This window comes from Stegostoma tigrinum, chromosome 30 (genome assembly GCF_030684315.1).
Source record: "Stegostoma tigrinum isolate sSteTig4 chromosome 30, sSteTig4.hap1, whole genome shotgun sequence".
In the NCBI taxonomy this organism is placed as follows: domain Eukaryota; kingdom Metazoa; phylum Chordata; class Chondrichthyes; order Orectolobiformes; family Stegostomatidae; genus Stegostoma; species Stegostoma tigrinum.
In genome coordinates, this window is record NC_081383.1 from 291460 (window position 1) to 314801 (window position 23342).

Consider the following 23342-nt stretch of genomic DNA (forward strand, 5'->3'; position numbering starts at 1 on the left):
CTTAAAATGATGGATATGACAACCTGAATCCCAGAAGGATTCTATTAAGGAACAATTACAGCCAAAGTAACAGGGAAAAAAAATTAACTAAATTCATTATTGGACTGCCAATGGAAATATTATCAAGCTAAGGTTTTAACTTTATGTCCAAACATTTTTAGAGATTAATAATCAACTTGAGTCTAAAATGATTGAAGTGTACTGCCTATTGAAATAATCCCACAGAGGCTGGTATCCTGTCACCAGGTCACAATTTATTTACACACACACAGTTCTGATCCGGCTCCCTCAGAGCTGGCTGGCAGAGTGAACAGAACCTCAGATACTCCTGTTTATATCTGTCAGCCTATGAGGTTTACCTGGGTGACTGTTACAATCACTATATCCCTCACCCTCTAATTCCGGGGACGCAGGCCTGTTCTGTTTCTTGTGTTGGGGTGTTTTTGCACAAGGTCCAGTTCCCCTGACTCAGCCTGTTTAGGGCAGTGTGTACCGGGTAGTAGCCCACCTCTTGTAGCCAGAGTGTCTCAGAAGAAATTTATCCTCTTCTTCAGGCAGAAAAGGCACTAGTGCTGCGGCATCAGTCATGTCCATCTCGGACTCTGAGGTTTCTGAGGGGCTGAGTATGTTTTGCTCCTTCCTTACTTGCAAACGTACAGCTTTCATTGGACCATGTGTTTGTTCAGGACCACCACACCCACCTGAACTTTGTATTTCATGGGACCTGACCTCACGTCGACCATAACTCTGATCCTTGCAGGGCCATTTCCATGGTTTCAGCACCAAACCTCATCCCCTGAAGTAAACTGCCCCTCTCACTTAGAGGAATCTTGTATCTGGTATTGGGGCGCCTGATGCTATTTCACGGCCCCCGACCCCCACCTCACCCCCGGTGCCAGGAAGATCAGATTTAACCTGGTGTGGAGTCTCCTCCCCATTAGGTGGAACTATCCCTGTAGTTGCATGAGGGGTGGACCAATAATCAAACATGAATTGGGATAGTTTGGCATCAAGTGAAGCTGTAGGCTGTTTCTTTAAGCCTGCCTTCAAAGTTTGGACTGCTCTTTCCGCCAGACCATTGAGCAATGGGTGGTATAGGGCTATCTTTATATGCTGAATGCCATTTGACTTTAGGAAATACTCAAATTCCCTGATGGTAAATTATGGCCTGTTGTCTGTGACCAATACTTCCAGAGGCCCATATAGTGCAAAAGATGCTCGCAACTTTTCTATCGCCTTTGATCACCCTCACTTGATCTTCCAACAGACGTAACCCAGTCTTCTTGAATCTGTAGTCCAAGTGGGTCACTTTTGGATGCCTGGAACACACATTTCTCCCTCCTAAGGCATACACCCACTTGGGAGAAATGTCCAAGTACTACGGCTAAGTTGTCTAGGTGCTCCTTCTTGGTCTTCCCTGTTATCAACATGCCATTCACATAAATGGTGACCTGGGGCAGACCTTTTAAAATGTTTTCCATCATCCACTGAAAAATAGCACAGACTGGTGATACCCCAAATGGCAACCTCATATTAGTACAACCCCTTAAGGGTTTTAATTGTTGCATACTTCTGGGAGGCGTCATCAAACTGCAATTGTTGGTACACATTGCTCATGTCCAGCTTCATGTAGGACAGCACCCCCTTCTCCCCCACCAGTTTTGTGCATAAATCCTCGAGGAAAGGCATAGGGTATTTATCCAGCTGTCAGAAGCACTTTACTGTTTGCTTTAAATCTTCACCAAGGTGAGCTGAGCCATCAGGTTTCACAATTAGTATAACAGGTGTTGCCCATTCTGCAATCTGCACTGGTTTGAGGATTCTTTCACTTCCCACCCTCCGGAATTCTGCCTCTACTGTTGCCCACAAGGCAACTGCCACCAAGCGGGCCTTACAAAATCACAGAATTGCTTCCTGGTCAACATGCAAGGTGGTTTTGGCTCCTCTGATGGTCCCTAAACCTTCCTGATAAAACTTCTGGGTAGTTAAATTAGAACTTCAGTCAGGGAGCCATTTTTGAATTGAGAAACGTTGAGCCAATCTAAGTGAATCTTTCTTAACCAATTTTATCCAATCAAGCTTGGGCCTTAGCTTTTACTACCATTGGTGATAACTGAACCAGTTGCTTCTCATAAGAGACTGGAACCGAAATTGTATCCTTAATTTATGAAGGTTCCCCGGATTAGGTTCTCGGTCTAGCTGAGGTCTTATGCAAACTTAAGGGTGGGAATCCAGAGGGAATTTTGGTAAAGACTGGTTCTGCAAACACTAATTAAGCTGCACTGGTATCAACCTCCATTAGAAAGGTGACCATTTAACCAGTCTCTTATTTTATTGGTTCTGATTTGGATGTTGCTAAGCAATTTAACTGTTCCAAGTTAAATGTAGATGGGCTTTCCAGGGTGTGCACTCTCCTGGATTTCGGCCAACGAGTTCTTTTACTTAATTTGGGTCTATTGGGCCTCTTTTGCTATCTTGAGTCTGCACTCCGGCAGCAACTACAATGGCTTGCTGGATAAGATTCTGAAGAAAATTTTACTCATTTGGCTGAGATTTGGCTTTGTTGAGGGGTTTTGCTGTGGGCTGACTTAGACTTACTCTGTTCAGGACATGCCCTGAGTGAAGCTATGCAAGTGGTGTCTCCCCAGGCTGAGTCAGGGTGGCAAGGGTGTTCACTTCCACTGGCATACCATGTAACTAATATGCTCCACATACCTCATTTTCTAATGACAAAGCAAGTTATCATGCCTGTTTGAAGTCCAATTGGGGCTTCAGCTAGTGGGCGCGTTTGCATGACTATATCATTAATCCCATGCATCACACGTTCTCTCAGCACCTTATTAAAGGTTAAACCGAAGTCACATACCTGTCAGTCATCTTAATCTCATTCCCGATACAGATTTCCAAGATAATAAAATGTGAGGCTGGATGAACACAGCAGGCCAAGCAGCATCTCAGGAGCACAAAAGCTGACGTTTCAGGCCTAGACCCTTCATCAGAGAGGGGGATGGGGAGAGGGAACTGGAATAAATAGGGAGAGAGGGGGAGGCGGACCGAAGATGGAGAGTAAAGAAGATAGGTGGAGAGAGTATAGGTGGGGAGGTAGGGAGGGGATAGGTCAGTCCAGGGAAGACGGACAGGTCAAGGAGGTGGGATGAGGTTAGTAGGTAGATGGGGGTGTGGCTTGGGGTGGGAGGAAGGGATGGGTGAGAGGAAGAACCGGTTAGGGAGGCAGAGACAGGTTGGACTGGTTTTGGGATGCAGTGGGTGGGGGGGAAGAGCTGGGCTGGTTGTGTGGTGCAGTGGGGGGAGGGGACGAACTGGGCTGGTTTAGGGATGCAGTAGGGGAAGGGGAGATTTTGAAACTGGTGAAGTCCACATTGATACCATATGGCTGCAGGGTTCCCAGGCGGAATATGAGTTGCTGTTCCTGCAACCTTCGGGTGGCATCATTGTGGCAGTGCAGGAGGCCCATGATGGACATGTCATCTAGAGAATGGGAGGGGGAGTGGAAATGGTTTGCGACTGGGAGGTGCAGTTGTTTGTTGTGAACTGAGCGGAGGTGTTCTGCAGAGCGGTCCCCAAGCCTCCGCTTGGTTTCCCCAATGTAGAGGAAGCCGCACCGGGTACAGTGGATGCAGTATACCACATTGGCAGATGTGCAGGTGAACCTCTGCTTAATGTGGAATGTCATCTTGGGGCCTGGGATAGGGGTGAGGGAGGAGGTGTGGGGGCAAGTGTAGCATTTCCTGAGGTTGCAGGGGAAGGTGCCGGGTGTGGTGGGGTTGGAGGGTAGTGTGGAGCGAACAAGGGAGTCACGGAGAGAGTGGTCTCTCCGGAAAGCAGACAGGGGTGAGGATGGAAAAATGTCTAGGGTGGTGGGGTCGGATTGTAAATGGCGGAAGTGTCGGAGGATGAGGCGTTGTATCCGGAGTTTGGTAGGGTGGTGTGTGAGAACGAGGGGGATCCTCTTAGGGCGGTTGTGGCGGGGGCGGGGTGTGAGGGATGTGTTGCGGGAAATACGGGAGACGCGGTCAAGGGCGTTCTCGATCACTGTGGGGGGAAAGTTGCGGTCCTTAAAGAACTTGGACATCTGGGATGTGCGGGAGTGGAATGTCTGACCCACCCACTGCATCCCAAAACCAGTCCAACCTGTCTCTGCCTCCCTAACCGGTTCTTCCTCTCACCCATCCCTTCCTCCCACCCCAAGCCGCACCCCCATCTACCTACTAACCTCATCCCACCTCCTTGACCTGTCCGTCTTCCCTGGACTGACCTATCCCCTCCCTACCTCCCCACCTATACTCTCTCCACCTATCTTCTTTACTCTCCATCTTCGGTCCGCCTCCCCCTCTCTCCCTATTTATTCCAGTTCCCTCTCCCCATCCCCCTCTCTGGTGAAGGGTCTAGGCCCGAAACGTCAGCTTTTGTGCTCCTGAGATGCTGCTTGGCCTGCTGTGTTCATCCAGCCTCACATTTTATTATCTTGGAATTCTCCAGCATCTGCAGTTCCCATTACCCCTATACAGATTTCCCTGGTTCCAGAACTGCTGAGTAAAACCGATTCTGTCTCAGAATTAGAGGAGCTTGGGCTCATAATATTCCTTAACTAAATCTGTCAACTCTTGAAAGATTTTAGTATCTGGTGCCTCAGGGAAACATGAGGCTCCCAATGACTGAAAGAGCTGTGGGTTTACAAGTTGTCAGGGTAATTACTTGTTGTTTTCATCTGCCCCAATATCATCTGCCCGAAACAAAAACATTCTTTCCACATACCTAGCACAGTCTTACATTGCAGACTGAACAAGTCAAGCTTCTCAAATAACAGCATGATGCCAGAAATGCTTACCCCAACTCAAAGATGACTGTTGCAAGCTAATTTCATCAGGAGTGCTTTTTTTTTCTCTCATCACTAGTAAAATAACTCCACAGAAGCCCGTATCCCCAATCAGGGAATTCATATTCTATGGGGTCCACCTGGCTGACATCGTTATAATCACTACACCTATCAGCCACAAACACAAAGAGTGTTGAAGAAATATCACGAGACTCTCAAAATTATGATTCAAGTGTATAATTATGGATACTGATAGCATTAGGATGAAGGATTAGATTTCTTACTATTTTTCTAACAGAGATTTCACAAATGAATCACTGGGTTGAGTTCATTCAAAGTAATCTATGGCCGTGAGATAAAAACATTAATTAAAACTGATTAAAGAGAAGCTTTTAATCTAAAGAGATGAATCCTCAATGGCAAATTACGTCAACATATTTCTTGAGGTCGACTGGAGCACATAAAGTGGCGCATGTTAAAATTTCACAGGCCAGGATGAAAGAATGGGCTGATACACATTACAATGAGAATTGCTCCTATTATTAACTTACAAAATGGACCTTTTTGTTGTTATTATGTGGCACATGGGCATCACTGGCTGGGCTAGCGTTTATTGCCCATCCCGATTTCTCCCTTGAGAAGGTGGTGGTGAGCCACCTTTTTGAAATGCTGCGCTCCACCTGCTGTAGGATGACCTCAACGCCATTTGGGAGGGAATTCCAGCATTTTGACCCAGTGACAGTCAAGGAACAGCCATATATTTCTAAGTGAGGTTGGTGAATGGCTTGGAGGAGAACTTGCAGGCAGTGGTGTTCCTTTGTATCTGCTGCCTTTGTCCTTCTGGATGGAAGTGGTGGTAGGTTTGGAAGATGCCGTCAGAGGATTTTTGGGGCTTTCTGCAGTGCATCTTGTAGATAGTACCCACTGCTGCTACTGAGGGTCAGTGGTGGAGGGAGTGGACCCTTATGGACATCGTGCCAATCAGGTGAGCTGCTTTGCCCTAGATTGTATTAAGCTACTTGACTGTTTTTGGAGCTGCACTCCAGGCATGTGGGGAGTATTCCATCACACTCCTGACTTCTGCCTTGTAGATGGCAGGCAGGCTTTCAGGAGTCAGGAGGTGAGTTCCGTGCCACAGTATTCCCAGCATCTGACCTGCTGTTCTAGCCACTGTGTTTATGTGGTGAGTCCAGTGAGTTTCTGGTCAATGATAACCCCCAGGATATTAATAGTGGGAGATTCAGTGATGGCAATTCCTTTGAATGTCAAGGGGCAGTGGTCAGATTGTCTCTTATTGGTGATGGCCAGAGCATTTGTGTGGTGTGAATATTACTTGCTACTTGTCAGCTCAAGCCTGGATATTTGCCCAGATCGTATTGCATTTAAAGGTGTACTGCTTCAGTATCTGAGGAGTCACGAATGGTGCTGAACACTGTGCAATCATCAGCAAACATCCGACTTCTTACCTTATGATAGACGGAAGGTCATTGATGAAGCAGCTGATTGGGCCTAGGACACTCCTCCCCTAAGGAGTTCCTGCCGAGATGTCCTGGAGCTGAGATGCCTGACAGCCAATAACCACAATGAGAGTCAGTTGGGACTGAGCCACATTGCTGTGGGTCTGGAGTTACATGTAGGCCAGACCAGAGAAAGATGGCAGATTTCCTTCCCTGAAGTATATTAGTGAGCCAATGTGTTTTTGTGACAACCGGCAATGGTTTCATGGTCATTTCCAGATTTTTTAAAAATTGAATTCATATTTCACCATCCGCCAAGGCAGGATTTGAACATTAGCTGAGTTTATAGATTAACAGTCCAGAAAAAATACCAGTCAACCATCACCTCCTTGAGACCTCTGAAAACAAGATTCTGTGGTCCAGACAAGGTAATTGAGAAATGATTTATTGGGTAATTACTTCTGATCACAGGAAGAATAGGTCATGTCATGTAAACATGTTAAAGCAATATAATCATAGGAAGGAAAATAAGAAAGAGCAATTATAGCAGTGAAGCACTGGAGGATGACAGAGATAGTGAGAATGAAATAGGAGAGATATATAGTTCATAAAGTAAAACTCCTGCAATTCAATGATCTCATACTAAAATACTGGGACAGTTAGATGATGCATTTTTGCAATCAGAGGATGGATAATTGGAAGATCTACTATGGTTACTTAATAAATTCAAGGAAATCTGTAGAGATATGTCTGGATCTACTATATTAGACAGGCATATGAAAGTAGGGTAATCAGTACTGGTTAAACAACATACTTACTGGTTAAGTTTAAAACAAAATTCAGGTAGAAATGGATATTCAATATATGCCAGAGTAAGCTTTGCATCATCAGGAAGGAGAGATCACATCCAGCAAGAGATATAGCCCGAGTTAAGTGTATAGTTTGGGGAATTTGGAGGTAATGCGGAAATTCAGTACAAAGGGGGAGAGATGTGTTTGCTTGCTTTTTTTGGCTCATTGTTTGTAAGGGACATTTTTTCAACAGAATAAATTTAAGCCCAGGGACAGAGTGACTATCTCAGTAAAGCACAACAAAAACAAAGTTGCTGGAAAAGCTCAGCAGGTCTGGTAGCATCTGTGAAGGAGAAAACAGAGTTAACATTTCAGATCCGGTGACCCTTCCTCAGAACTTAGTAAATCACAAGTTCATTGATTGGTGACACTTTCTAATTTGACTATCTATTCTACATTATTTTCAGACTGAAGGTAAATAAGAGAAATATTTACAGGCTACAACTAAAAGACCAATTTGAAATTTTTAAAAGCCAAATTAGGTGCCAATTAATTAAAACAGTTACCAGTTCCCGCATGATGTGAGAGCTGGTCGACCCCACTGTGGTTCATAGTGACTACATCGGTAGCAAGTATTGGTTGTCTGAGGAACTCCTCAGAGTTGATGAGCTGGAGTCTGCACTTCAAACACTGTGACTCATCAGGGAGAGAAAGACTTATCTGGATGCTGTGTTTCAGGAGATAATCACACCCCTTAGATCAACCACCTTGAATTTGGGTGGTGGTCAGGGACAGAAAGGTGTGATTATGAATGAGGCAGGTAGAGGGATCCAGGAGGCTTTGCTGAAGGAGACTCAGCCCTCGAGACTGTCTAACAGGTTTGAGATTTGTGGTCCCTGCATCAATGAGAGTGTGTTCTGTAGGGAGGATGAGCAAACTGACCACAGCACCGTGGAAGAGGGAACCATTCAAGAGGGGGAGAAAAAAGAAATGTAGTTGTAGTTGGGGATAGTACAGTCAGGGGAACAGACACTGTTCTCTGTTGCCAGGAACAAGAGCTCTGAAGTCGGTGCTGCCTGCTCAATACCGGGGTTCTGGCTGTCTCATTTGGGTTACAGAAGAACTTGGAATGGGAGGAGAAAGATCCAGTTGTTGTGGTCCACACAGGTATTAACAGTAAAAGTAGAAGGAGGAAACAGATTTTGCTGAGCAAATATAAGCAGCTAGAGGCTAAACTAAAAAGCATCTCTGGATTACTACTTGGACCGAGAGCAAATTGACATAGGATCAACAAGATTAAAGAGGGAAACATGTGGCTCAAAGAATGGTGTGGGAGAAAAGGGCTTGAATTCATAGGACATTGGCACCAGTACTGGGGAAGGGGGGAGCTGTCCAATGGGATGGGCTCCACCTGAATCATGCTGGGACCAGAGTCCCAGCAAATCACATTGCTAGCCATGTGAACATGCCTTTAAATTAAACCTTTGTTGGGAGCATTGTGTAGTTGGCATCAGTTGAATAGAAAATTACAGAAATGGGGGCAGGAGCAAGGATCAACAGAGGTTTTTAAAGTTTCCAGAACAAATGATAGGACAGGGAGTATGGAAAGGGTCAGATATCTAACTTCAGGTACAGTAGATAATGGTACAACCATGACAGGTGAGTCAGTCAACACACAACTGAAGGTGTTATACTTAAATACTTGCAATATATGAAGCAAGGTAAATGAGCTTGTAGCATAGACTGAAATTGGCATGTACGATGTTCTGAGTATCACAGAGACACTGCTTCAAGGGGATCAGGGTTGGGACCCAAAAATCCAAGGATAAACGTCCTATCAAAAGGACAGACAAATGAGCAGAAGGGATAGAGTTGCCTCGTCAGAAAGAAATTGAATTAAATCAATAGCAAGAAGTGACATAGAGTCGGAGGGTGTAGAATCTTTGTGGTGGAGTTGAGCATAGAACATAGAATATAGAATATAGAACAATGCAGTGCAGAACAGGCCCTTTGGCCCTCGATATTGCGCCGACCTGTGAACTAATCTAAGCCCCTCCCCCTACACTATCCCATCATTATCCATATGATTATCCAAGGACTGTTTAAATGCCCCTAATGTGGCTGAGTTAACTATATTGGCAGGCAGGGCATTCACGCCCTTACCACTCTCTGAGTAAAAAACCTGCCTCTGACATCTGTCTTAAATCTATCACCCCTCAATTTGTAGCTACGTCCCCTCGTACAAGCTGAAGTCATCATCCTCGGAAAAAGACTCTCACTGCCCACCCTATCTAATCCTCTGATCATCTTTCATGTCTCTATTAAATCCCCTCTTAGCGTTCTTCTCTCCAATGAGAACAGACCCCCAAGTCCCTCAGCCTTTCTTCATAGGCCCTGCACTCCAGACCAGGCAACATCCTGGTAAATCTCCTCTGCACCTTTTCCAATGCTTCCAGATCCTTCCTGTAATGGGGCGATCAGAACTGCACGCAATATTCCAAATGAGGCCACACTAGCGTTTTGTACAGAACGCAAGGATTAAAAAAATCCTGATGGGAGATGTGCACAGGCTTCTGGCAGTAGTCAGGATGTGGGAAAAGAAAATAAGTCAGGAGATAGAAAAGGCATTTAAGAAGAGCACTATTACTGCAATCATGGGGACATTGACTACACGGGTAGACTGGAAAAATCAGGTTGGCAGCATATCTTAAGAAAAAGAATTTGTGGAATGTCCACAAGATGGGTTTTTTGGAACAGCTCGTGGTAGAGACCACTGGGGAACGGACAATTCTGGATTTGGTGATGTGTAATGAGGCAGACGCAATTAGGGAGTTTGTGGTGAAGGAACCCTGAAGGGGCAGTGACCATAAAATAACAGAATTCACCTTGCAGTTTGAGAGGGAGAAGCTGGAATCAGATGTAATGGTATTACAATTGAATAAAGGTAATTACAAAGACATGAGTGAGAAACTGGCAAGTGTTGATTGGATGAGGAGTCTAGCAGGAAAGATGGTGGACCTGGCAGAAGTTTCTGGGGTTAGTTTGGGAGGCAAGGCAGAAATTCATCCCAAGAAGAAGAACATAGTAAGGAGAGGGCAATGCAACGATGGCTGACAAGGGAAGTCAAGGACAGCACAAAAGCAAAAGAAAAAGCGTAAAATGTAGAGGAAGATCAGTGGGAAGCCAGAGGATTGGGGAGCCTTAAAAACAGCAAAAAAGACAATAAGGGGGCAATAAGGGGGCAGAAGATGAAATATTAAAGTAAGTTAGCTAGTAATATAAAACAAGATATGTTAAGAGAGAAGCAACAGTGGACATGGGGCCCCTGGAAAATGTAGTTGGCGAAGTTATAATGGGAATAGGTTGAGTCTGATTGCAGTTGAGGGCTCTGGGTCTGCACTCAATGGAATTTAAAAGGATGAGGAGGGATTTCTTTGAAACTTACAGGCTACTGAGGGGCCTGAATAGATATTTCCAATAGTAAGAGAAACAAGGGCCTGAGAGCACAGACGCAGAGAGAAGGGCTGATCCTTTAGAACTGAGTGAGGAGGAATTTCTTCAGCCAGAGGGTGGTTAATCTGTAGAACTCACTGCCATAAAGGACTGTGCAGGCCAGGTCATTGAGTGTATTTAAGACAGAGATAGGTAAGCTCTTGATTGGTAAGGGGATCAAGGGTTACAGGGAGAAGGCCGGAGAATGGAGTAGAGAAATACATAAATCCTGAGTGAATGGTGGAACAGATTCATAGAGAGTCACTGAGATGTACAGCACGGAAACAGATGCTTCAGTCAACCAATGGGCCAAATTCTGCTCATATGTCTTATGGTCTTATTGTCTTATAGAAAATCACCTGATTAAATCTGGCCTAAGCAGTTGGAATCTACTGGTGGTGTTAATTCCTAAACTAGATTGGTTGACAAAAATCTGCATAGATTAGAGAATTGTAAATACAAGAATGAAATCAGATTCATACCAAATTTCTCATTTAGAAGATTGCACTGCTAGGGTTGGCAATAGTTCATTTCATTCTAAGATGATAGAAGTTTATAAAATAATGAGAGGTATAGATAGAGTTGATGGCAAATGGCTTTTCCCTAAGATGGGGAAATTCAAGACCAGGGGGCACATTTTTATGGCGAGAGGAGAGAGATTTAAAAAGACATGAAGCAAATCTTTTACAAGGGGGTGGTTGGTGTGTGGAATGAATTTCCTGAGGAAGTGGTAGGTGTGGGTACAATTATAATATTTAAAAGACATTTGGATGGATACATGAATTGGAAAGATTTGGAGGGATATGGTTCAGTAGGAGGCAGGTGGGACTCGTTCAGTTTGGGATTATGTTCAGCATGGACTGTTTAGACCGAAGGGTCTGTTTCCAAGCTGCATGATTCTATGACTCTGCTGAATGGAAATTTAGAATAATAAACTCTGCTATCACGAATAATCTGTACGAATATTAGTAAAGATTTCTATTACTAAAACCGTCCAATTTTTTCATTCACTTGTAGGATGTGGACATTGCTGGATGGGCCAGTATTTTTTGCCCATCCATAGTTGCCCTTGAGAAGGTGGTGGTGAGCTGCCTTCTGGAACCCTGCAGTCCATGTGCTGTAGGTTGACCCACAATGCCCTGAGGGAGGGAATTCCAGGACTCTGACCCAGTGACAGTGAAGGAATAGCCATATATTTCCAAGTCTTGACAGTGAGTGATTTGGAGAAAAATTTATAGGTGGTGGCGTTCCCATGTATCTGCTGCCCTTATCCTTTTAGATGGAAGTAATTGTGAGCTGTCTAAAGATCTTTGGTAAATCTCTGCAGTGCATCTTGTAGACAGCACATACTGAGGTGGTGGAGGGAGTAGATGGTTGTAGACGTGTTGCCAATCAACTGGCTGCTTTGTCCTGGATAGTGTCAAGCTTCTTGAATGCTGTTGGAGCTGCGCCCATCCAGGCAAGTGGGGAGTATTCCATCACACTCCTGACTTGTGCCTTGTACATCCCGAGATGGTGACAGCAAAGTCACAGCATTTGTGCATGGATCTTGAGCCTGAGACTCAACCACTTCTGTTTGCCTATTTTTCTCTCTCTCTTTCATTTATTTTTGGGTCTTTCATTTTTATCCCCATTTTCGGCAGGCATGCTGCCTTCCTGGACTGTCATCAGAAGCAGGAGCGTTTTTTTCCTGGAGTGTTGACAGTGGTGGATCCAGTTTAAGCCCAGTCAGGCCTGGCAGCTTCAGCAGTGACTGCATTTCTGATATTGTCCATGTTTGAACCAAGGCTTTGATGAGGTCAGGAGCTGAGTGGCCCTGCCAATTCCTAAAGTGGGTGTTGATAGCTGATTGATAGCACTGTTGATGACATCTTCCATCATTTTATTGATGATCGAGAGTAGACTAATGGAGCAGAAATTGGCTGGGCTGGATTTGTCTTGGTTTTTGTGAACAGGGCAGACCTGGGCAATTTTTCACATTGTTGGGTAAATGCCAGTATTGAAACTCTACTGAAACAGTTTGGGTAGGGGAGCAGTACGTTCTAGGGCACATGTCATCAGTACTATTGCTGGAAAGCTGTCAGGGCACATAGCCTTTGCAGTTTCCAGTGACTTCAACCATTTCTTCACATCACGTGGGTTGAATCAAATTGGCTGAAGTCCGGCATCTGTGATGCTGGGGACCACTGGAGGAGGCTGAGGTGAATCATCCAGTTGGCACTTCTGGCTGAAGATTGCTACAAATGCTTCAGCCTTATCTTTTGCACTGATGTGCTGAGCTCTTCTGTCATTGAGGATGGGGATATTTATGGAGCCTCCTTCTACAGTGAGTTGTTTAATTGCCCACCATCATTCACGACTGGATGTGGCCAGATTGAAGAGCGTAGAGCTGATCCATTAGTTGTGGGATCAGTTAGCTCTATCACTTGCTGCTTAGCCAGCAAATAGTCCTGTTTGGTGGCTTCACCAGGTTGATATCTCATTTTCAGGTTTGCCTGGTGCTGTTCCTGGCATGTCTTCCTGCTCTCCCTATTGAACCAGACTTGATCCCCTGGCTCGCTGGTCATGGTTGACTGAGGGATATGCCCAGCCATGAGGTTACTGATTGTGCTGAAGTACAATTCTGCTGCTGTTGATGATCCGCAGCACCCCATGGATGCCCAGTCTTGAGTTGCTAAATTTGTTCAAAGTCTGTTCCATTTAGCACAGAACATGATGAAAGGTATTCTCAATGTGAAGGCAGTACTTCGTCTCCACAAGGACTGTGCACTGGTCACTCTTATCAGTGCTGTCATGGACAGATGCATCTGTGGCTGGCAGATTGATAAGGATGAGGTCAAGTATGTTTTTCCCTCTTGTTCGTTCCCTCACCACCTGCTGCCGCAGATCCGGTCTAGCAGCTATGTCCTTTAGGACCCAATCAGCCTGATCATTAGTACTGCTGTCAAGCCATTGGACATTGAAATCCCCCACCCAGAGTACATTTTGCACCCTTGCCACCCTCAGTGCTTCCGCCATGGGTCATTCAACATGGAGGAGTGCTGATTCATTAGCCGAGGCAGGATGGTATGTGGTAATCAGCAAAAGGTTTCCCTGCCCATGTTTAACCTGCAGCCTCGAGACTTCACAGAGTCTGGAGTCAATGTTAAGGACTCCGAGGGCAACTCCCTCCCATGCTACCACCTTTGCTGGGTCTGTCCTGTCCATGGTTCACGACATATTAAGGAATGGTGATGGTGATGGTGCTGTCTGAGACATTGTCTATCAGGTATGATTCCATAAGTATGACTAAGTCAGGCTGATACTTGACCAGTCTGTGAGGCTCTCCCAGTTTTAGCACTAGTCCCCAGACAACTTTGTAGGGTCAACAGAGCTGTTTCTCTGTTGTCTTTTCCAATGCCTAATTCGATGCCAGATGGTCCTTTCGGTTTCATTTCTTTCTTGAGACTCTGAGGTGATTTATACAACTGAGTGGTTTTCTAGGCCATTTCAGAGGGCAGTTGAGGGTTAACCACATTGTCTGGAGTCACATGTAGGCCAAACCAGGTGAGGGTGAAAGATTTCCTTCCCTGAAGTATATTAGTGAACCAGATGGGTTTTTCTGACAATCAACAATGGTTTCATGGTCTTCTGTCAATTTTTCATTCTAGATTTTTTTTATTGACCTAAAATTCCACCGTCTGCCATGGCAGGATTTGATACTGTGTCCTCAGAACATTAGCTGAATTTCTAGATTATTGCTCTAACAATAGGCGATCGCGTCCCCATGGGAATTACTGATAATTTGACTAAATTGGGAGATTTGGAACAGGAGTAGGCCATTCAAATCTTCAAAACTGCTTTGCCACTATAGATCTTAGCTGATTATCTGTATCAATGTCACATTTCCTTGTTATCTCCATTTCGATTGATGTCATTAGCAAGTAGAAATTTGTCAGGCTCTGTTTTGAACCTACTCAAAAGTTGAACTTCTCATGACTCTTTAGATTATAAAATACCAAAGATTTACCATCCTCTTAGTGAGGAATTCCTTCTCATCTAGTCCAAAATGACTAGAAATCACAGACAAAGAAAGCACCCTTTGTGCGTTGACCCGGTCTAACTGTTTAAGATTTAGTACGCATCTTTGCAATCCCTTTCATTCTTCAGAACTCAGAGAATGCAGGTCCAGTCTCCTCAATCTCTTATTATAGGACTATCCCAGGAATGAGTCTGCTGAACCTGCACTGCACTTCCTCCAGGGTGAGTAATTTTTTATTTGGACAACAGGACCAGAACTGCACACAATACTCCAGGTGTGATCTCACCAGTGTTTTGCTCAACTGAAGCCAGATTTCTTTATTTCTGGATTGAAAACCTCTGTGATAAAGGTTGACTGTGATCTATGAACAAAAACACCTGTGTCCCTGTCTGAATCCTCTTTGTATCTTTCTCAGAACTCACATCCCATCTTGTTTTGTGTCATCTTCGATAGCCAGAGACTTTTCCCCAGGGCAGGATTGACTGCCATGAGGGGTCATAGTTTTAAGGTGTTAGGGGAAAGGTATAGAGGAGACGTCAGAGGCAGGTTCTTCACCCAGAGAGTTGTGAGCGCGTGGAATAGTTTACCAGTGGTAGTCATGGAAGCACAGTCATTAGTGACATTTAAGCGACTGCTGGACATGCACATGGACAGCAGTGAATTGAGGGGAATGTAGGTTAGTTTATTTTATTTTTGGATTAGGATTATTCCACGGCACAACATCATGGGCCGAAGGGCCTGTACTGTGCTGTACTTTTCTATGTTCTATGTTCTATCTACAAACTTGGAAATATTACATTTGGTCCCTATATTTGAATCGTTGATATAGATTGTGAAAAGCAGAGATCCATGCATTGATCCTTGAGGTACCCCAATAGACATTGCCAATTTGAGAGTGACCCACCTGTCTCTCCCTGCTCCTCATCTTCTTTTTACATACGTATAATAGCTTTACAATCCATGTTTATATTTCTTACTAGCTTATGTTCACAATTATTCCCTTTCTTTATCCATTAAAATTAATGAGAAAAATAATCACCAATTAAACAACTGCTGGTTTTCCTGTGTTATCCCATTTTGATTTTTTTTCCTCAACTCAGTCAGTCCACATTGCAGCCAGACTAAACTGGATTGGATGTTGCACCACGCTGTTCTGTTCACATTCTTGCCTCTCACGCTATTCATGCCGCCACCCTCACGCTGTTCACATCCACTCCACACCACGTCCCCCACACACTGGTCCTTTTCATTCACTGCAACCCCACTTTACCTCTGTTCCTGTCTAACCACTTGGCATTCACACCCTTCTACCTGAGTTAACATGATGTTTGACATGGCGGATCTCATGCAGGTGGTAGTGTTCCCAAGCATCTGCTGCCATTATCTTTCTATAAGTAATAGGGGGTGGGTTTCTAAGGTATTGTCAAAGAAGGCTTGGTGAGGTGTGGCAGTTCATCTTTCATTTGATTTGATTTATCGTTGTCGCATGTATCTAAGTGCAAAAGTTGTGAGTAGTACAGGTAAATGATAGCAAACAAGGATATACAGATCATAGACAGAACGAGGCATACAGGTTATGGCTGCACAGAAGGTGCAAAACCAAGGTCAAAACTAGCAAGATAATAAAATGTGAGGCTGGATGAACACAGCAGGCCAAGCAGCATCTCAGGAGCACAAAACTAGCAAGATCAACATTATTTGAAATTAGAGAGGTCCATTCAGCAGTCTAACAACTGCAGGGAAAAAGTTGTTCTTCGACTTGTTGATGTGTGTTCAAGCTTCAGTGTTTTAAATGGTACCAGTCAAGATTATGATGAAATATTCTCTGCTTACCTGGACAAATGTGGCTCCATCAACACTCCAGAAGTTTAACATCATTCAGGGCAAAGCAGCCTGCTTGACTGGCACCCAATCTGACACCTTCAATGTTCACTAGTGACATACCATCTACAGGGTGCACTTCAATAACTGACCAAAAGGTCCTTATTGAAGTGGGGAAACACTCAGCATTGGGTGAGGTTGCAGATGGCTTGGGGAATGCATTGTTCTAGAGGCTTTGATGCTGGGACAGACGTACTGAGAGGTAAGGTGTCAGTGAGACAGGAACACTGAGCCAAGGACATTTTTTTATTGCTTCATGGAATGTGGGCTTTGACTCTTAATTATCTGGCTGAAGACAGATTCTCGAGACCTTTTAACTATTGGTGGACAAAAAAGCAGACCCTGAATCCACCTCAGTTTCAACATGGATTCAATCCAACACTGTTGCTGGCTGATCTACATGTTAGTCATGTAGCCAACAGAATGAACCTGGGTGGGGGAGGAAAGGGAAATAGGGTGAAATTGTGTATGAGCGAGGGAGATGAGGGATTGATGTGGATGAGAGGGTGGTTGAGCAGGAATGATAGGGGTTTGAAGGTGCCCAAGAACTAATGAGCAGGGTGAGGGTTGGGTGAGAGCAGTGAGTGAGGTGATGGTGAAGGTGGCAGTTGGTGTGAAACAATAAATGGTGAGATTGGTCGGGTGTTGAGAGTGGTCAAGGGGATAGGAAGTATTGAATATGCAGGTGGAATGAGGGTTATTTGTTGTGTAGTTGGGGGTGTTTGGTGATTCGGTGAGTGAGATTGAAAGACTGGATTGGTAATGTGGAGGAATGAGGTTTGCAATGTTGGGGTGATGGATGACATAAGGCTGGGTGATGATCATGTGGGTGAGACTGAGGGGTTAGGGAGATAGATGAGAGAGGGATGATATTGGGGATATGGAGTAACTTAGTTTGAGAAACTTGGTCAACATGGGTGTATTGTACTGAAGAATTTGTTTCCATGCTGTATGACTATGTTAAACATGTGGATGCCGGGATGTGAGTGCTGTTGGGGTGGATTACGTGAATCAGGTTAAGTGGGTGAGTGTGGGAGGAGGCTGGGATTTGGGATGATGAAAGGGGGCTAAGGTGGCTGTGGTTGAGTTGGGTGATAGAATGAGGTGTGTTTTGGGTTTGGGTGGGCTGTTTGAGGGAAGTGGGCATGTGGGTGGGCTGGATGTAGTGGAGAGGACTTGGGCTGTGTAAGGGGAAATAGAGGGGTAGCTTTGAGGTTGTAGGCATGAAATGATGGTGCTGTGGGGTATGTTGGTTTGTGTAAAGTGGGGAGTGGGATATTTGAGTGATGGGGAGAGGAGAGGCGGTTTAAGGGCCCTGGGTTATTGGGGATGGGTGTGAGTGGATTTAGAAGTCTGTTTGAGGGTGTTAGAGGACATGAGGAGTGGGAGTGTGAGGGGTCTGTGGGGGTTGGTGGGCTATGAGGAGTTAGGACGTGAGTGGTTGGAGTTGGTGGTGTGTGTCTAGGGAGTTTGGTGAAGTTTGAAGGGGTGTGAACTATGTGGGTGTGAGGGCACCAGTGGGTGTGAGGTGATGAAGTAGGTGGGTTGTGAAGAGATTGTTGGCATATGATAATAAGGGATGTGGGGGGACTGGGGTTGGAAGTGTGAGGGGGTGGGATAACAGGGGGTTAGTGGGGTGATAATAGATGTTGCTGTTGGGGTAGGTGTGGGCTGGTGGTAAGGTTGTTGCGGTGGTTAACATTGTGGAGTGGGAGTGCAGGAAGGTGGGTATATGTGAGGGTAGACAGTTACTGGTCTGTGAGGGGGTTGGTGGTAATAGAGTGCTGGATAGTGGATGTAAGGGGGAGGAGGAGGGGTGGAGATGGGGGTTATAAAGGCATTGGGGGTTGGAAGTGGTGATGGTGGGGACGGTGGTTATGATCTGAGGATGTGGTGATGGTGGGTCCAGGGCTGGGGATAATAGAGTGAGTGTGGAAATGGTGATGCTGGGGGTTAAGGGTGAGGATTGGAGATGGTGGGGATGAGGGTGGGGAGGGGACAGGGTGGTGAGAGTGAGGGTTGGCATGGAGCAGGGTGGTGAGGGTGAGGGTGGGCATGGGACAGGGTGGTGGGGTTGAGGATGGGGCAGGGTGGTGGGGGTGAGGATGGGGATTGGACAGGGTGGTGGGGGTGAGGGTGGGGATGGGACAGGGTGGTGGGGATGAGGGTGGGCATGGGGCAGGGTGGTGGGGGTGAGGGTGGGGATGGGACAGGGTGGTAGGGGTGAGGGTGGGCATGGGGATGGGGCAAGATGATGGGGGTGAGGGTGGGGATGGGGCAAGATGGTGGGGGTGAGGGTAGGCATGGGGCAGGGTGGTTGGGGCGAGAGTGGGGATGGGACAGGGTGGTGGGGCTGAGGGTGGGGATGGGGTTGGGGCAGGGCTGAGGATAATAGGGTGAGTGTGGGAATGGTGATGGTGGGGGTTAAGGGTGAGGATTGGGGATGGTGGGGGTGAGGGTGGGGATGGGACAGGGTGATGGGGGTGAAGCGGGGATGGGGCAGGGTTGTGGGGGTGAGGGTGGTGATGGGGCAGGGTGGGGGGGTGAGGGTGGGGATGGGGAAGGGTGGTTATGGGGCAGGGTGGTGAGGGAGAGGGTGGGGATGGGGCAGGGAGGGGGGTGAGGGTGGGGATGGGGCAGGGTGGGGGGGTGAGGGTGGGGATGGGGAAGGGTGGTGATGGGGCAGGGTGGTGAGGGAGAGGGTGGGGATGGGGCAGGGAGGGGGGTGAGGGTGGGGATGGGGCAGGGTGGGGGGGTGAGGGTGGGGATGGGGCAGGGTGGGGGGGTGAGGGTGGGGATGGGGAAGGCTGGTGATGGGGCAGGGTGGTGAGGGAGAGGGTGGGGATGGGGCAGGGAGGGGGGTGAGGGTGGGGATGGGGCAGGGAGGGGGGTGAGGGTGGGGATGGGGCAGGGTGGGGGGGTGAGGGTGGGGATGGGGAAGGCTGGTGATGGGGCAGGGTGGTGAGGGAGAGGGTGGGGATGGGGCAGGGTGGTGGGGTGGGGCTGAGGGTGGGCATACTGCGTGTGGGAGGGAAGATTGGGTTTGTGGGTGTCGGGGTAAATTTCTCCCGCCCACTCACTTAGCGCCGCTCTCCTGTGGATTACGGCATCGCTTCTTGCTGGCGATGACGTCACCACAGGTCCGGGCGCAATGACGTTTCTGCGTGCGTCACGACGCTGTGTGCACTACGTCAGCGCTGCGGGGGAGTTGCGGCTCTCGCTGGGTTTCTCGGGCCGCTGCCGAGCGATCGATTCCCGAACCCGCGCCTACCGGCCCTTTCGCTGCCCGGCTCCCCGCCGAGTAGGCTCAGCCAAGGCCCGGCCTCGCTTCGCTTCTTCTCATCCGCCCGGCGCGTGCTGCGCAGCGGTTGTTCCCAGGGTTTTGAATCGCGCCGGGGGCGAGTGCGCGCTCCCGAGCCGTGGCCGCCATGAGTGTGGACGCGTACGGGCCGAGCTCTCAGACTCTCACCTTCCTAGACACGGAGGAGGCCGAGCTGCTTGGGGCCGATACGCAGGGCTCCGAGTTCGAGTTCACCGACTTCACTTTACCGTCACAAACACAAACACAAGGCCAGAGCCAAGGGCCCATCGAAGGCCAGGTAAGGAGCGACGGGGCTTCCCGCACTTCCCCCCCCCCCCCCGCAAGGAAAACACGCCAGTCCCAGGCCGCGCGGCCTAAACACAGGATGTACGAACTAGCCCCCTTCCCCACTCGAGCCTACTTTTCCGTGCGGGCTCTGAGTGTAGTCCCTCGTTGCTGCTTCAGCTTCGGCTGTCGGGTTTGTCGGCTAGGACCCACATGGAGGGCAGGAAGCGGAGGCGAGAGGTGGCGAAGGCTGGGCCTTCAAAGGCCCGATTTTTTTTGTGGTGGGTGGGTGTGGGGGTAGTCACTCTTGCTGTCTCCCTGTGTCCCTTCCCTTTCCCCCCACCCGAGCCACACTACCTTCACTCCCGACAGACCTGATATGTCCTTCCTCTTCTCCCCACCCTGTGCAGTACCCCGATGGCACTTAATGCTAGTGGAAGCTGTAATAGATACGATGGGAATATACGGAGTGAGGAGCTGTTGAAGTGTTGGTTGGAGGGAGTAGTGCAAGTGGGCTGCTGGTCTGAGAGAAGGTTGTTGGAATTAAGGGAATGAGGCTGGAGCTCCCTGATATGCTAGATCGATTTTTGTGTTTTGTGTGTAAGTGCTGATGTGAAAATACACAGGATTCTCCACATTCTGATTTCCCTGCTGCTGCTTCTCAACTTCATGAAAATAAGCCCCAATTCAACTGAACTCCTGTTGCCAGCTCCATTGGGTTCATTTTAGTTGACATATGCAACCTGAGGCTTTGGGACAATGATAATTTGGTGAAGTGAAGACCCTCCACCTAACCACCCAAAAGCAGATATCAGGTTGCCACTGTTTTGGAAGTGAGAGAAAACTTGCAAAATACCTGTTCTTGTTTAAAAGTGACAGTTGGTTGCATCAGCAGCAGGAATAAGTGCAATAAAATTCCATGTAAAGATTCTGAGTGACCCACCTTTGGTATTAGAGTATTACTACTCTACAGTGGCCTGAGAGAATAGGCATTGTATAATCCAGAGACGATGAAAATTGCAATAAGTGCAGGTAGGAAGACAAGTTAGATGTTTTGACTTCAACAAGAATTATTGGACTTGTGGGTGAATCATGTATTTGTAGTTTAGTTGTTTTGGCCATTAGAACTTGTGAAGTTGTTGAGGTCAGAGTAAGTCCCCATATACTCGGTCCTCAAAACATCAGGGGTAAAACAACTGAGGGAACAGTTGTGTGGATTTCTAGCGTGGGGTATATTTAGAATTCTTAAAGTTCAGTTGAAGTGGTCGTATGTTTCTCAAAGCTCATGAAAACACCACACTACATTTTATAAGCTAAGTATTTATTTGAACATTATAGTTGAGCCAAAATTACAGTTTGAACCATTTCAATATTGTATTGATGTACCGTGATGCTGGGGTAGTAAATAATGGGCTTGGATTTGAGGCAAGTACTGAATGCTGTTTGTTGTTCTGATGTACTGTCATACCTGTCAAACATTTAATCTCACTGGAAAAATAGCATGTTGAAGGAGCTATGACTTGCATTTAACCACACACCTAAGACAGAGGGTAATGACCAGCATTGCAGCTGTGTGTATTTGTATGTAAATGTACAATATAGAACAGTATAACAGAGGAACAGGCTCTCTGGCCCACAATATTCTGCCAACCATGCTGCTGTCATTAACAAATCCCATCTGCCTGCACAAAGTTCATATTCTGTTATTCATGTGACTGCCTAAATGGTGCTTAAATGTTGCTATCGCATATCCTTCTGTTACCTACTTTGGCAGCGCATTTTGGGTACCTGCCACCTTTTTATAAAAACATTTATTTCGCACCTATCCTTTTAAACTTTCCTCCCTCACCTTAAACCTGTGCGTCCCAGTATTTGACATCCGAATCCTGGGGAAAAAAGACTCTGAGGATTCACTCTATCCATGACTTTCTAATTTTTATATACTTTTATCAAGCCATTGTTTTCCCCCTTCCTACAAAAACTTCGATCCTAACAAAAACAGTTTGTCCTGACCCGAAACGTCAACTTTCCTCTTCTCTGATAATGCTTAGCCTGCTGTGTTCCTCCAGCTCCAAACTGTTATCTCTTGACTTCAGTATCTGCAGTTCTTACTATCTCTGAGTTAAGTTTGGCCAGTCTCTCCTTATACCTAATATACACCAGTCCAGGCAACATCCTGGTAAACCCCTTTTTGCATACTTTCCAAATTCTCAACAGCAATCCTTTTGTGTGGTGACTAAAATTGTGCGCAGTACTCTAAATGTGTGTGTAAGAAGCAGTATAATGCTTCATTAGAAACTTTTTAATTTTGATTCTATGGTTGCAGTTTAGGTTAAGGTGTGCTTATGGACATGTTTTATGTTTGACTGGCAATATGGCAGGGGGCACGTAACCATGTCCAATGAATTATTGTGGGGGGAAAAAAAACTCAGGTTGGTTGTGATGCTTCAAGCTGTTTAAGATATATTCTGTCAGCACAGTCCTGACTCAAAACGTCAACGTTTGTACTACTCTTTTGCCTGGCCTGCTGTGTTCCTCCAGTTCTAAACTGTTGTTATCTCTATCCAGTAACATGGTGTTTTTGGTGACCTCTGCTGGTCAAGGTTAAGGATATTAGTGCGAGAGATTAGAACAAACTTTTAAAACTGCCCATTACTCATCAATCTGGATCTCTTGATCCTCCATTCCAATACTTGTGGCTTCTTGGTGATGCTGTCAATTTGTGTTCAGCTATCATGCGTAAGTCCAATGATTTCAACCAACAGACAGACCATCTGTAAAGGCTGGATTCATTCCCGAGAACAAAGAAGTGGAATGTCTGTGGCCAATTCAACCATTTTGCAGGATGAAGTTTGAGTCATTGCACAGTTAGATTTGGTCAGTTGAAGCTGCTAAACTCTTAACTGGCTGAGAAATGGAGAAAGTGGGCAGGCCTCAAATAACTTATTGCAATTCAAGACTTTACTGACTCGTCAGATGCACATTTTCAGGGAGTTGAACAAGAAATATTGTAAGAAATGTTGAATTTGGAGCAAATTGTTATTGAATTTGCTCAAGATCATCTGTAGCAAATGCGATGGATGTAAATGTGCTGATGCCATAACTGGAGGTTTGCTTTACATGTTTTCTCCAATCTGGTTGTTGATCCTGTCCTGAGCTCTTCATCTTAGTGACATAGTGTGCTCCCACTGATCCCAGGTGTCATGGTTTTAATCTCCTCAAGCCAATATGTCAGTATGTAACTGTGCTGTCATGTAGCTTTTTCATGGGGCTTTGG

At 46.3% G+C, this 23342-nt stretch overlaps 1 protein-coding gene across 4 annotated transcripts in view; it reads left to right on the plus strand.

Annotated features, from left to right (window-relative positions):
* The first annotated feature begins 19657 nt into the window (after window positions 1–19657).
* Window positions 19658–23342, plus strand: part of upf1 (UPF1 RNA helicase and ATPase) — a 93940-nt gene continuing 90255 nt past the window's right edge. For all 4 annotated transcript variants that reach the window (XM_059638602.1, XM_059638603.1, XM_059638604.1 and 1 more), the window contains exon 1: window positions 19658–20078. In XM_059638602.1, coding sequence (XP_059494585.1) covers window positions 19908–20078 — 171 coding nt within the window. In that variant the 5' untranslated portion in view covers window positions 19658–19907. The remainder of the gene's footprint in view (window positions 20079–23342) is intronic.